Source organism: Chenopodium album, chromosome 2 (genome assembly GCF_948465745.1).
Source record: "Chenopodium album chromosome 2, dcCheAlbu1.1, whole genome shotgun sequence".
In the NCBI taxonomy this organism is placed as follows: Eukaryota; Viridiplantae; Streptophyta; class Magnoliopsida; order Caryophyllales; family Amaranthaceae; genus Chenopodium; species Chenopodium album.
This window is the reverse complement of record NC_137835.1, coordinates 69,171,541-69,184,991: the sequence shown is the minus strand read 5'-3', so window position 1 is coordinate 69,184,991 and position 13,451 is coordinate 69,171,541. Positions and strand designations below refer to the sequence as shown.

Sequence of the window (13,451 nt, the reverse complement as noted above, 5' to 3'; positions counted from 1 at the left end):
TAAGATAATTAATAATCTTGTTTAGGGTTAATTTGATTATAATTAAAGTGATCGCCAATAATAGTTTATTTGTGCATTAAATTCGACCAACATAGATAAATAGGTTTAGGGTAAACCTATTGATTTCATGTTAGTCAGAAAGCGCACATGAATACGATCAGAATAAAGTAGAGGCCTATTATTAGGGCAGGTTAAATCTCTTTCAGCTTGGATTTGTACCTTCATCCCCGAACTTCCAGTCATGGTTCCAAACCTATTGGAGTTAACGATCTCCTGGATCGTTAAGGGGTGTAACCTTCACCCTGCGAACGGTTTACAAGTTCCTAAAACTTGTTAGCGACTCTTTTGCTCTATCTTTTTTCCCTTTGGACGCCACCGTACTTAAGTGTATGATCACAGTGGGATTCAAGTTTAGGGATAATGCTTGAAATATTCCGTACAGTAACATTAAGACTTTTCAATGTGATAATGGCACCGGGTATGTTAACAGTTCTCTTAAAGTTTTTTTTTAAAACCATGGCATGCTCTGTTGTCTTTATTGTCCTTAGACATCTCCTCAAAATGGAAAAGCTAAATGCCACATAAAATCAATAAATAACATCATTCAGACCCTTCTTGCTTATGCCTCTTTGCCATTTTCACTTTGGCATCATGCTCTAGCTATGGCTACTTATCTTCTCAACATCCTTCTGACCAAAGTCTTAGGTTTTAAGTCTCCAACTTAAGTTTTATACCAACGTGATCCAATCTATTCGGAATTAGGTGTCTTTGTTTGCTTATTACATTTTCCCCTTTTCCTCTATACTACTATTAATAAATTACAAGAACGGTCCACACCTTGTGTCTATCTTGGCCCCGCACCAAGTCATTGTGGTTTGAAGTGCTACAACTTATCCAATGGCAAAATAACCATTTGTAGGCATATGAAATTTATTGAAAATGAATTTTCGTTCTTAAAAGTTCACACACCGAAATTTGATGCTTATGATTCTTTGGATTTTAATCCATCAGATCACCTTCCCCATTTGTGCACCACTCAACCCAAACCCCCACATTCTCCAGCCCAGCCCACACCTCCTAATGTGCGGTCTGGACCTCCCCCCCTCGTTTGGTCCCTCCTCCTCCTCTGGACCAACCCCTCTAGGTACTGTCACAGCCGCCCGCTACAGCCCTCCCTTCATCACCCATCCATTTTTGGGCCTCCCTTATTTGACAGTTCAATCACCACTTCCTTAAGAAGTGATGATCATTCCCCTTTAATGACTCCCAGCTCCCCAACTATCACAATCCCACCTCCTGTGTCACCCTATGCCGACCATGTCTCGCCAAACCACCATACTCCCACCATTAGCCAGCCAGCCACCACATCTCATCCTATGAGTACACGAGCTAAGGATGGCATTATTAAACCTAACCCAAAGTACTTTAACAAATTAAACACGACCACCACTACCACCATTTTTCCTATACTAAAGGACCTGATTGGTGTTATTTGTGAACCTAATTGGAAGAGTGCAGTGTTAGATGAATATAATGCTCTTATTGATAATCATACATGTGATTTGGTACCTTAGCCCCCTAATGTGAATGTTATTTTTATGTGGATTTTTCATCACAAATGAAATTCTAATGGTTTTTTTTGAAAGGTATAAGGCCCGTCTTGTAGGTGATGGCAAGACTCAGCAGCAGAATATTGACTATGATGAGACTTTCAGTCCAATTGTCAAACAGGCCACTATTCGTACTATTCTCAGCATTTCCTTATCTCACTCTTGGCCCATCCATCGATTGGATTTCAAGAATTCTTTCCTCCATAGTTATCTCAATGAGATAGTTTATATGCATAAGTCGATGGGTTTTTGCGACAAAATTCGCCCTGATCATGTGTGTTTGTTGCGAAATAGACTCATCGGACTTGGTATCAACAATTTGCAGATTATGTCACATCTATTGCATTTACTAACAGTAAATCTGATAACTTTTTGTCCATTTACAGGAAAGGATATGATATTGCTTATATTATGTTATATGTTGATATCATTCTCATAGCATCTTATGATCGTCTGTGAAAACATGTTATGGCCTTTTTGAGTTCCAAATTTGCAATGAAGGACTTAGGTCCACTAAGCTTCTTTTTGGGCATTTTTGTGACTCGCAATGCTAATGGTATGTTTTTATCCCAGAAATAGTATGATGCTTCTATTATTGATAGGGATGGCATGTCTATTGTAGCTCTTGTCCTACTCTTGTTGACACAAAATTCAAGCTTAGTGCCACTCATGATACTCCATATGAGGATCCGAATAAGTATAGGAGTCTTGTAGGGGCTCTTCAATACCTCACTTTTACTGATATTTCATATGCAGTTTAACAGGTTTGCCTTCACATGCATGATCTGCGCAATGCACATATGGGTGCCTTGAAGTGTATTATACGTTACTTACAAGGTACTTTGTTTTATTGTTTGAATCTGTATAAGTCCACCATTGATAGACTTGTCTCTTATACCAATGCGGATTGGGGGGATTCCCCAATACCAGGCAATCTACTTCAGGTTATTATGTTTTGATTGGTGATATTTGATTTCCGAGTCCTCTAAACGGCAGCCTACACTGTCAAAATCAAGTGCAGAGGCTGAGTACTGTGGAGTTGCTAATGTGGTTTCTGATTTTTGTTGAATTAGAAATTTATTACTTGAGCTTTATTTTCCTATTCAGAAAGCAACTCTCGTTTATTATGACAATGTGAGTGCCATCTACCTCTCTGGGAATCCTGTGCAACATCAACGCAAAAAACACATTGAGATGGACATTCATTTTGTTCGTGAGAAAGCCGCTAAGGGCGGCGAGGTATTTTCTTCATGGTTAGTTTTCTAAAATATAAAAACTTATTTCAAAGCAATAATTTTATATTAAAGTATTATTTTTAAATAAGTTTTATAGTCCATGCACATTAGATTTGAGTTTATGTCTAAAGGTGTTGTGATAACCTTATGGTTATGTTCATTGCAAGGTGTATTTGTGATTGAACTTTGAAAGTGGGAAGTGTTGATTGATATTCGGAATCATGGTACATTTAGGTGGCTAGATATCTTTGAAATTTATTGGATTGAATGAGCATGTTTTATATGATTTTTATGATGATTGAATTAAATTGAATTGAATTATGATTTATGAAATAAAAGCATGTTTAAATAATTGGTTTAATAATTAAATTGAAGGATTGATTTTTATATCATGTTTTGAATAATTGAAATTATTTATCACATTTTAAAGGTTTGATTTTGAAAGCATGTTGAATTAAATAAAAGGGTGTTTTGAGTTGGTTGTTATAAAGATTGGAATTATTGAATTAAAAAGGATTTATTGAATTATTATTATCATTGTTGTTGTTATTATTATTATTATTTATTATTATTATTATTATTATTATTATTATTATTATTATTATTATTATTATTTCTATTATTATTATTGTTATTATTATTGTTATTATTATTATTATATAAAGCTTTACAAGCATGTTGATAGTAATCCCACTATGCGGATTTGGTTGATAAGACTCTGAAATTTGTATGACCGAGTCTTTCTTCAATAATAGCCTTGCAATATAAGGAGACTAGCTTGGGGGGATGCACGCTTGGATGAGGAATTTGATTTAAAAAGAGGAATTGGTTTTATTAATCGTTTTATTGAATTATGGAATTATTGAAATTCGTTTTGAATAATGAGTTTGGAATTATGGATTATTGGATTAATAATTGGAATTGGATTTAAAAGCATGCTTGCAAATAAATAGAGTTTATATTATCTTGTACTTATCGTACTTAGCATATTTTGCTAATCTGTATTTCCTATTTGTTTTTGTTTTGCTTCACCCTATTTACCTTAATGGTAAGCAGTGCTTACTATTTTCAGATGGAGTCATTAATGAGCATATAGGAGTCTCGGGATTTGCTTCACCTAGTTTAAGATGTTGGTTTTGTCCTTATTTTGAGTAGTCATAACAATGTTACAATTTTTATAAGTATTAATAAAAGAAAGTTGAGTTTCCGCTGCAAGTTTTGTTATTGAGTTAAGTATTTTGAGTAGCTTTGCGTAGTCACGCGGCGGTAATACGCCTAATAAGTCTACTGCTACGGTATAATTATACGTATTATACCAATATTTTCTTAGAAAAAGATTTGGGGATGTTACACTAACAACCAAGACATCCTCCGTGAGACGAAAACGGTGGAAAATATTAGAAGCAAAGCTAGTAAGCTCAAGGGCAAGAGGGGAATTGAGGATTCCGACCCATCCTACGCCTTTTCCAACAAAAAGGGAAAGATCAACTAGCCCTTTTGTAATCTAGAACCTAACATGTTGCCTAGCTATGATGCTCAGAGTGATGTTACAAACTTAACTACTATAGATGCTACTAGTGAGATGAGGGTAGAGAGCCTTAAGGGGGAAGAGAATGCCACTAGCCCCCCTAAAATCCAGAGCCTTATCAACCAAACTAATGAATATATATAATAAGTCCCTTAAGATTTCCGATTTTTCATACTCAGGTCTCAATCAAGGGAATTCCTTGAGTTTATTCAAAGGTTCTGCTATTTCATACATGATTGTACGAGTGAAAGAAAAGACCACCCATAACGGGTATCTTGAAGCTCACAAAGCAATCGCGTTAGGAAGAGCCAAAAGAAAAAGGTCAAGCGATCTTTTGATACCGTCGTGGTTAACCATGTTGTTGGGCTTCCCAAGCCCAGCACCGCTGCCATAGAGAAGTTAGATATATGATCATTTATCTACTTGCCTAACCTCTAGCAGCAACGAGGGTTCAATTATCGAAGAGGGAGTAAAGATGCTACGAGAGTTTTAACTACCATTGACATTGTTGAAGCGGAATCCGTAGGTTCTAATGATGGAGACTCCATGAATTTTGAGCCCGACCAAGTGTAGTCTCATCCTCCACTATCTACTTTCAAGTTTTCTACTTTGTGAAGGAAGAATTAAAAGGCCTATCAGCTCAAAGGTAAATAACAAGAAAGGTAAAAGGTTTTACAAAATCTGTTTTTGCAGGATCAAGTGTGGAACAACTTATGGCTAGTATTGGCGATGATCTCCTCAACCCTCTTCTTTGTATTATCAAACAATCCACAATGTTTGTGCCCCAAATCCCCTTTTAGCACTTGTACTAGTATGGTTAAGAGAGTTAGGTTGGCTCAGTGTAGTATCGAATCAGTTGTGAACTAACCTTCTTTTTTGGACCGACCGTTGTAAAAAAAAAAAAAAAAAAAAAAAAAAAAAAAAAAAAAAAAAAAACTGCAGTTTAAGATAATAATATTCAATAATTATAAGATTCTGTTAGATTGTATAAATGATTTTGGAATCAATTACAAAAATCTTATGAGCAATCATATGTTAATCTGTATTATTTACTAGATCAAGTATGCAATCAAGTGAAGAATCAATGAATACATAATATAAAGCTAAGTTTTATCCTAATAATCATACTTGATAAAATTAACCTGCAATAATGATATGAAATTTTTACACTTCATCAATTATGCATTGGAGGAAGAAATAATGCAAGGTACAAATGGCATAGATGAATTATTTTTACAACATTTTGAAGTAGTAGTTTTTGAAAGTAGAAATATATTTTAAATAACTATATTATGAAGCTACTTTTGTATTGGGTCAAATAAAATTATTTAAAACTCCATTAAAAAATAAATTATTTTAAACTACTTATAGTTATATAACTATTTGCTTTTCATGCAATAATAATTAATTGAGAGTTTTGATAATTGAAAGGCGGGTAATTAAAAAGTGATTACACAATTCATATCATATAAATAATATCTAAAGTTAAACTTTTAGTCAGATCACGAGACAGCGACACTTAACATTCCAACTTTTCGCCAAGTGTCGTGCCACGTAAGCGACAATTAATTATTAATATGACACGTAGGATTTATTGAAATATATTTTTTGTTGAATTGGATAAAAAACTTGAATAGATTTAATATATAGGATAAAAAAAGTTATTTAGTGTTTTATTTTCAATAAAATTTAGACGATGTAGTAGGCAGCGCGTTTTTGGTGCGGCCAGCCACACAGTGCGACAAGGTGCAATATCAGTAACCCCTCAAGTAATACCACTTAAGTAACCCCTCTAATAACCCCTCAAGTAACCCCCCAGACAAAGTAACCCCTGACCAAGTAACCCCTGACAGACCTAGTAACCCCTAATAACCCCCGACCTAGTAACCCCTAGTAACCCCAAGCTGAACTAGTAACCCTTAGTAACCCCCTACCTAGTAACCCCGACCTAGTAACCCAAGTAACCCCTGACCAACCTAGTAACCATTAACCCACACCCAAACCCACCGTAACCACCACCAACACCAACCTTTCTCAACCGCCGTCTTCAAAACCTTAAACTCCACCACACCACCACCAACTCCCGTACCACTAACAACCACTCCTAGATCCAACCAAATCCATAACCAAACCTTACAAAAATCAGCAAGCTCAGATCCACCAAACCGAACCCACTACCAAAGTTTTCATGGCTGAATTTGGCCTTAAAAACCCCTAGCTTGTTTTTCGGCGACGGAGTACGAGGAGCTCCCTTACCCCCTACCACCGCTGCTCTATTTAACTTGTTTACTTTGATTGGGCTAACTAGAGAAGATGAAAATAGGAGAGAGAAAGAGGAGAGAGAGAGGAAAGATAGAAGAGAGTTCGGGAAAGGGGTGTGTTTAAGTGGGAAGAAGAAAACTAGAAAGAGAATAGGAGATACAGAAGAGAAAGAGAATATATATATATATATATATATATATATATATATATATATTACAGCTGGCCGTAAGGTGCGGCCAACCACATATGAAACTTAGTGTTTACTGTTTAGTAGGATAACAAAAAAGTTATTTTAGAGTTTTATTTTAGATAAAACTTTCCGTTTACAATTTTATTTCCAATAAAACTTTTGGTTTAGAATTTTGTTTTCAATAAAATGCCAATATTTTTATACAAATGATGGATCTAGAGAGGTAGAAAAGAAAGAAAAAAAATAATAAAAAAAATCAAAGAGGCATGTTATTATGTATAACCATTCTCTAAAGTCTTAACGTGTAACCTTCATTTCCTTAGATGTTCAGAGAAAATGAAAAAATCGTAACTAATATATAAAGTTAAACTTTTAGTCAGGCCACGAGACAGCGACACTTGGCATTTCAATTTTTCGCCAAGTGTTGTGCCACGTTGGATAGATTTAGATAGGCTTTATAGGATAAAAAATTAGTTTAAAATTTTATTTTCAATCAAATTTGCATAAAATTTTAGGATAAAATTGTTAGTTTAGAATTTTATTTTCGATAAAATACCACTATTTCATATGTACAAATTGAATTATAATTTTATTCAAAAACATATTAGATTATATTTCTCAATAAGTATCATATAAATTTATTTTCCTTATTATAATATTTTTTAGAGCGAAGGAAGTAGTTCAAAACGTAAAACATCACTGCTGTATTCTAATCGATTGAAATAATACAGTTCACAGTTTAATTGATTTTATTACTATGTAGACATGTCAATCAGAGTCGGATCATGAGTCATTTTGGATAAGGTCACTTCAGGTTACTGGTCAAGAATTAATTGTTCAACCCTTGCCAAAAGTATTTGATTCAGGTCAACTCAACGGGCTTTGAACATTTTTTTAAAGTATTTAATCGAGGTGGCCGGCCGTACAGACGTGAAGGGGAGGAGAGAGAACCGTGTATGTGAGGAGAGAGAGATGGATTAGGGTTTGGAATACTAGTTGCCTTGTTTCACAATTGACTGACTGTTAATTGTGACTTATGTCAACCCTATGCATAGATCTTATTTATAGATCATAACTCTAAATAAGAGCCCATGTCAAGTCCAAACTCCTAAGCCTGGTCAAAAACCTCTAGCCCAACACTCCATATGGTATGTCATAATCTCATGAGGCTCATTAATGGGCCTCTTACTTGTTTAACCCAATACCCTTGTTGTGTGACCTTATAGGATCTATTCTATTGGGCTTTGGATTATTTAACTAGCCCAAAGATCATTTGTCATATCTAGCACCAAACAATGACGACCCAAAAGAACGAACTTATTATCTCCATAATAGTGATCCCTAATATATCTAGTAATTGCACTTATCGAAGACATAAATCCTTCAGAAATGTCAATCAGGGTCTGATCATGAGTCATTTTGGATAGAGTCACTTCAAGTTATCGGTCAAGAAATGTTCAACCTTAGCTTGCCAAAAGTATTTGATTCAGGTCAAGCCAACGGGCTTTGAACAATTTTTTTTAAATGTATTTAATCAAGCATTGTCACCAACATTATTATTAGTCATTATATGCCTACCAAATAGAAAGTTGTCATAAAAACACATCAATTCCTAACTATTTGTATCAATGATATATTTTAAAATTTGACATATAAATTGAAAAATTATCTTAAAATTCAATAAAGAACCCTGAGAATGCATAGGGCACAAAACTAGTAACTATATAAGTGTTACGTATTTGACCATCTAATAGAGTATTCATGAAGTAAATCATCAGTTTAACTAAATACAATGTAACAAATCAGTATCAAAGCAACAAATTCATAGAAATGATGTATTTTTATAGACATAAATAGAAGAGTATTAAAAAATTATGATAGAGGAGCTGATTGGATAAAAATAAAGTATCTACAAATTCATTTCATGAAAAACAAATATAACAAAATCAGTATATGATAACATAGACAGAAATGGAAGTATATATATCTTTGGACATTAATAGAAATATATATATTAAAAAAAATATTAGAGCAGCTGATTGGATAATAAGTATCATGATTTAGTTGTTACAAATTCATGCATGAAAATTAATAGGTTGATGACTTTTGATACGTTTCCAATTCTAATTATTTCACTTAATCTCCATTGTTCTTTAAATACTTCACATAATACATTGTAAAAGTCACAGTTAATACCTTTCTCTTGAGTCTTGCTTAAGCTTGTCTCAATAATATTAATTCAAACCTCTTCCTTCAAGTATGAAGTTTTTATTTCTATTAATTGCATTGTATTTTAGCTTTCAGAATGTTTGTTTCTTGTTATCTGGAGCTACAGAATGCCAAGATACATCAATAGCTCATACTATCACCGTTTCACAATCAGGTGGCGCAAATTTCACGACCCTTACAGATGCCTTTAATTCTATTCCTTCCGGCAATAATAAATGGATCAAAATATTGCTTAATCCCGGAATTTATAAGTAAGTCATGAAATGTATATACAGACATACAATGTATATGCATATACTTGTTATAATACACTTTGTATATTTATTTTCTACGTATGCCCATTTTTAATTAGATACTTAACATGTAGATAGATGGATCCATCATTGATGTTATTTGTGTATATGTAGGGAGCAGATAATAGTTCAACAAGATAAAGGAGGGTGTATAATTCTTGAAGGTAGCGATCTTACTTCAACAATAATAACCTATGATAATCATTCTTCAACACTAGAAAGCGTTACTCTTGCTTTGTACATCGACAATTTTGTAGCTAGGAATGTCACCTTTAAGGTAACTCATCTTTTTATTTTCATTTTATGATTATTATGCCGTATATAAATAATTATTCACGTATTATTTCCCAATAGTAAATTTTTTAGGTATAGTTAGACTTTCAACAAAACGATTCAAATTTCCGTATTTTGTATTTTGTTACTATATTCATTTATTTAGTACTCCGTCTTTCCCGTATCTTATACTTCGAGGTCATACTTTTTCATTACTCTTATTTCTTGCGGCTTATTTTGTTACTACTAGACATGCAGTTATGCACCAACAAGATTAGACTCGTGCGATGCACGAGTTTAACAATAATTTACGACTTTAACAATATTTTTTTGCTTATTTGTGTGTAATATGTACGTAGTAGAAATAATTTAAGAAAAATCTAATAAATTGATAAAGAGTGGACACCCCAATTCAATTAATCTGTATAAAATATATGGAGTAGGAGAAAAAGATACTCCGTAATGTTTATAAGAAAATGAAATAGTCCGACCTTCCTTTAATTCTCTAAAGAAAATTGCATAATTTAGTCAATTCAAATATAAAATATATTAGAAAAATATTTAATTAATTTAGCTTTTTCAAATTTTTATTTATGTTGAAAAAAAATTAATGATGTCATTATTAGTTTTGGAGGGAAATTTTTTTACAAGAAGTTGACATTTAGAAAATAATGACATCAACGGTAATTACTTTAGTTATATTTATAGATGTGTGTTTCAATATTTCCATATATGTACACTAACCATTAAATTTTTGTAAAAAAACGTGACCAAAAAATAAATGATGCATAAATATTTTATGTGGACACCCTATGTTGGCTTACACGTCTTATCATAAATACTTCCTGCGTTTCTTAATACTTGTAACAGTTTCCTAAAATGAAAATGTCACAATACTTGCAACATACTATAATTGGAAATTAAAGTTATTTAGAGGAAAAGTTTTACTATTTCCGTTATTTAAAGTACATGACCTACTAAATTATACTTGTAATAACCTCTTGCCCTATTTTAAAATATACAAGTATTAAATCATGTAAACCCCACTTTTCTTGAATATCGTAAAAAAAAAAAAAAAAAAAATGTGTGTTACAATTATTAAAAAACAAGGCATGAAGAATTTTATTGTATCTTTGTAAAGAATATAATTACAAATTTATCCATTTGTAATTTTGTACTTCTTACTAATTAAATCTAATTGATATGAACATATAATGTTTTGTACATGGATAGATGAACTAATTCTCAAATGTCCGGTAATTTTGTTCTAATAGAACTCTTTTAGAATTGGAGCACTATTAGATGATACGCAGCGAACTCAAGCCGTTGCCCTCAGATCTTATGGTGACAAGCATGCATTTTATTCTTGTGGATTTGTGGGATATCAAGATACACTTTGGGATGATCATGGTAGACATTATTTCAAATCATGTTATATTGAAGGGGCTGTTGATTTTATATTTGGAAATGGTCAATCTGTATATGAGGTAAATTATAAATATACACAGTTCTATTTACTTCATCCATTTATGTTTAAGGCCTTGTTTGGTTTGCCTTATTATTGCTTATCTGAACTTATCTGATCTGGTTTGGTCTGGTCTGGTCTGGTCTGATATGATATGATCTGGTCTGATTTGATTTGATCTGATCTGAATGTCAGATTTGACCGAACTTTGACCTTAAATATACGATAATCTATACGGAAAAAATAAATTGAGTGGGGTCTTGTTAGATTTGAGTAATATGTGTATTTTATTAATATGTGATTTTTCATAATTTTTTTCATATTAAAGATAGGAAAATTTTTAAATTACCACCCAAAAATGTAACCATTTTCGAACTAACCACCCGTTTAATTTTTTATTTTAAATTACCACACCTTAAATTAAATAAATGCTCAGATTACCACCCATTTCAAAAATCCGGTGGATTTTCCGTCTGTGGGCCCCACCGAACGCTTATTTTGACCCTGACTGATTTTTTTCTCCGTTTTTTTCTTTAAAAACGCTCTCAAAACTTCAATTCACGTTTTTCTCTTTGGAATTTGGTAGAATTTGGTGAAGAAAATGTGAATTAAAGTTTAGAGAGCGTTTTTAAAGAGAAAAATCGGGGGGAAAATCAGTCAAAAGGGTCAAAATAAGTGTTAGGAAGGGCCTATAGACGGAAATCCACCGAAATTTTGAAATGAGTGGTAATTTTAGCATTTATTTAATTTAAGGGGTAGTAATTTAAAATTAAAAAATTAAACGGGTGGTTAGTTCGAAAATGGTTTCATTTTTGGATGATAATTTAAAACGATGATTTGATCTTATTTTTTCTGATCAGAACTTATTTATTCTGATTTGATCTGATATGAACTTATTTTTTTCGAAATAAGTAAAAGTAAAGTGAACTAAACAAGGCCTTTATGCAACAATTCAACTTTTGCATTTTTATATATTAACTTTAACTTGATTTTTCACTACTAATATACAAAAATCACATGCTAGTGTGCAATATGGTATTCGATTAGTCAATATCTAAATTTTATCAAATTTTCTTTAATATTACTAGTATAGAATTATGGATATTGAATTTCAAAGTTATGATGCAGCAAATCTATCGATCAAATTGTTGCATAAAAACAAATTAGAGAGGTAATATGTATAGTAGATATGTCTATAGGTAAGGATCAAGGAGTGGAAGGATGGTTAGTCATTCCATCTCCACCACCCCCCGAGTGACAGGGGTTCGATCCTCATCCCCCTTCTTGTGATAGGAGGAGGTTTCCCCGTATTTTATCGTTAAATATATATATTGATAGAGATGGGGGAAATCACCTTGTGACATTGAGGTCGTAAGTTTGAACCTCACCATTTGCATATGCTTAGTCGTAACTCTTTACGTATGTTTCAGCAATGCACCATAAATGTCACGGGAGGAGGTTACATTACTGCACAAAGTCGACCATCGGCAAATGATACTAGTGGTTATGTGTTTAGAAATTGTGATATTTCGGGAACAGGGCATGCTGAGTTAGGACGAGCATACGGTGCCTTTGCAAGAGTTATTTTCATCGACTCAAAATTCAGTAAAGTTGTAGATCCCGAGGGATGGTTCATTTGGAATCAAAGTGGACATGAGTAAGTTTTTATAATCAAATTCTTTAAATACATAACTCTTTTAGTTAAATGAGCTAATGCGTACACTTAAATTAAATAATAGGGCCTAATTAGGTCTATATTATTGTTGTTGTTGTTGTTTGGTCTTTTGAGCTAAAACAATTACAGAGTACTTATCTTGAGTTCATGACCTACAAACTTATCGATAAGCTTTGTGTTAAATGCAGAAATGATGTGACATTTGCAGAAGTTAATTGCACTGGTCCAGGAGCTGATACATCAAAACGTGTTTCATGGGAAAATAAGTTAGATTCTTCTGCAATTAGGCAATATGATACGCAGACTTTTATCAACCAAGATGGGTGGATTGCTAAACAACCTTTATAATAATTAATCAATAATGATAAATATTATGATAAAAGATATGCATAGATTTGAGAATTATGATTTAACTAGTTTAAGTCCCGTGTAATGCACACGGTTGTTATTAAATTTATAAACAGTTATTGTATTGATTTTATTAAAAAATATTATATTCATAATACTAATAAAAAAATAAATATAACTTACCTAGTTATACCACTGTCAAGATTAGTGACACTTAGACTTGATTTAAAAGAAAAAGGGTCTATGAGGTTTTATTTTAAAAAATTTTAAAAATCTAGGAAAAATTGCTCACGATAATCTCACATTTGTCTCATCCGCCCAAAATAATCCCACCTTTTTATTT

At 32.7% G+C, this 13,451-nt stretch overlaps 1 protein-coding gene across 1 annotated transcript; it reads left to right on the top strand.

Annotated features, from left to right (window-relative positions):
• The first annotated feature begins 2,510 nt into the window (after positions 1 to 2,510).
• Positions 2,511 to 13,108, top strand: LOC145574835 (putative pectinesterase 55). The gene is made up of 7 exons (XM_081632696.1): positions 2,511 to 2,554; positions 2,684 to 2,863; positions 9,123 to 9,305; positions 9,462 to 9,624; positions 10,895 to 11,107; positions 12,516 to 12,742; positions 12,949 to 13,108. The coding sequence occupies exons 1-7, from the start codon at positions 2,511 to 2,513 to the stop codon at positions 13,106 to 13,108; spliced, it is 1,170 nt and encodes a 389-aa protein (XP_081488822.1).
• The last annotated feature ends 343 nt before the right edge of the window (positions 13,109 to 13,451 follow it).

Excerpts from the sequence above, each read along its gene's own strand:
- LOC145574835 (XM_081632696.1), top strand. The coding sequence starts at position 2,511 with ATGCGGATTGGGGGGATTCCCCAATACCAGGCAATCTACTTCAG. Across the intron at positions 2,555-2,683 it reads TACCAGGCAATCTACTTCAG|AAATTTATTACTTGAGCTTT; the intron begins GTTATTATGTTT and ends TTGTTGAATTAG. Across the intron at positions 9,306-9,461 it reads CTTAATCCCGGAATTTATAA|GGAGCAGATAATAGTTCAAC; the intron begins GTAAGTCATGAA and ends GTGTATATGTAG.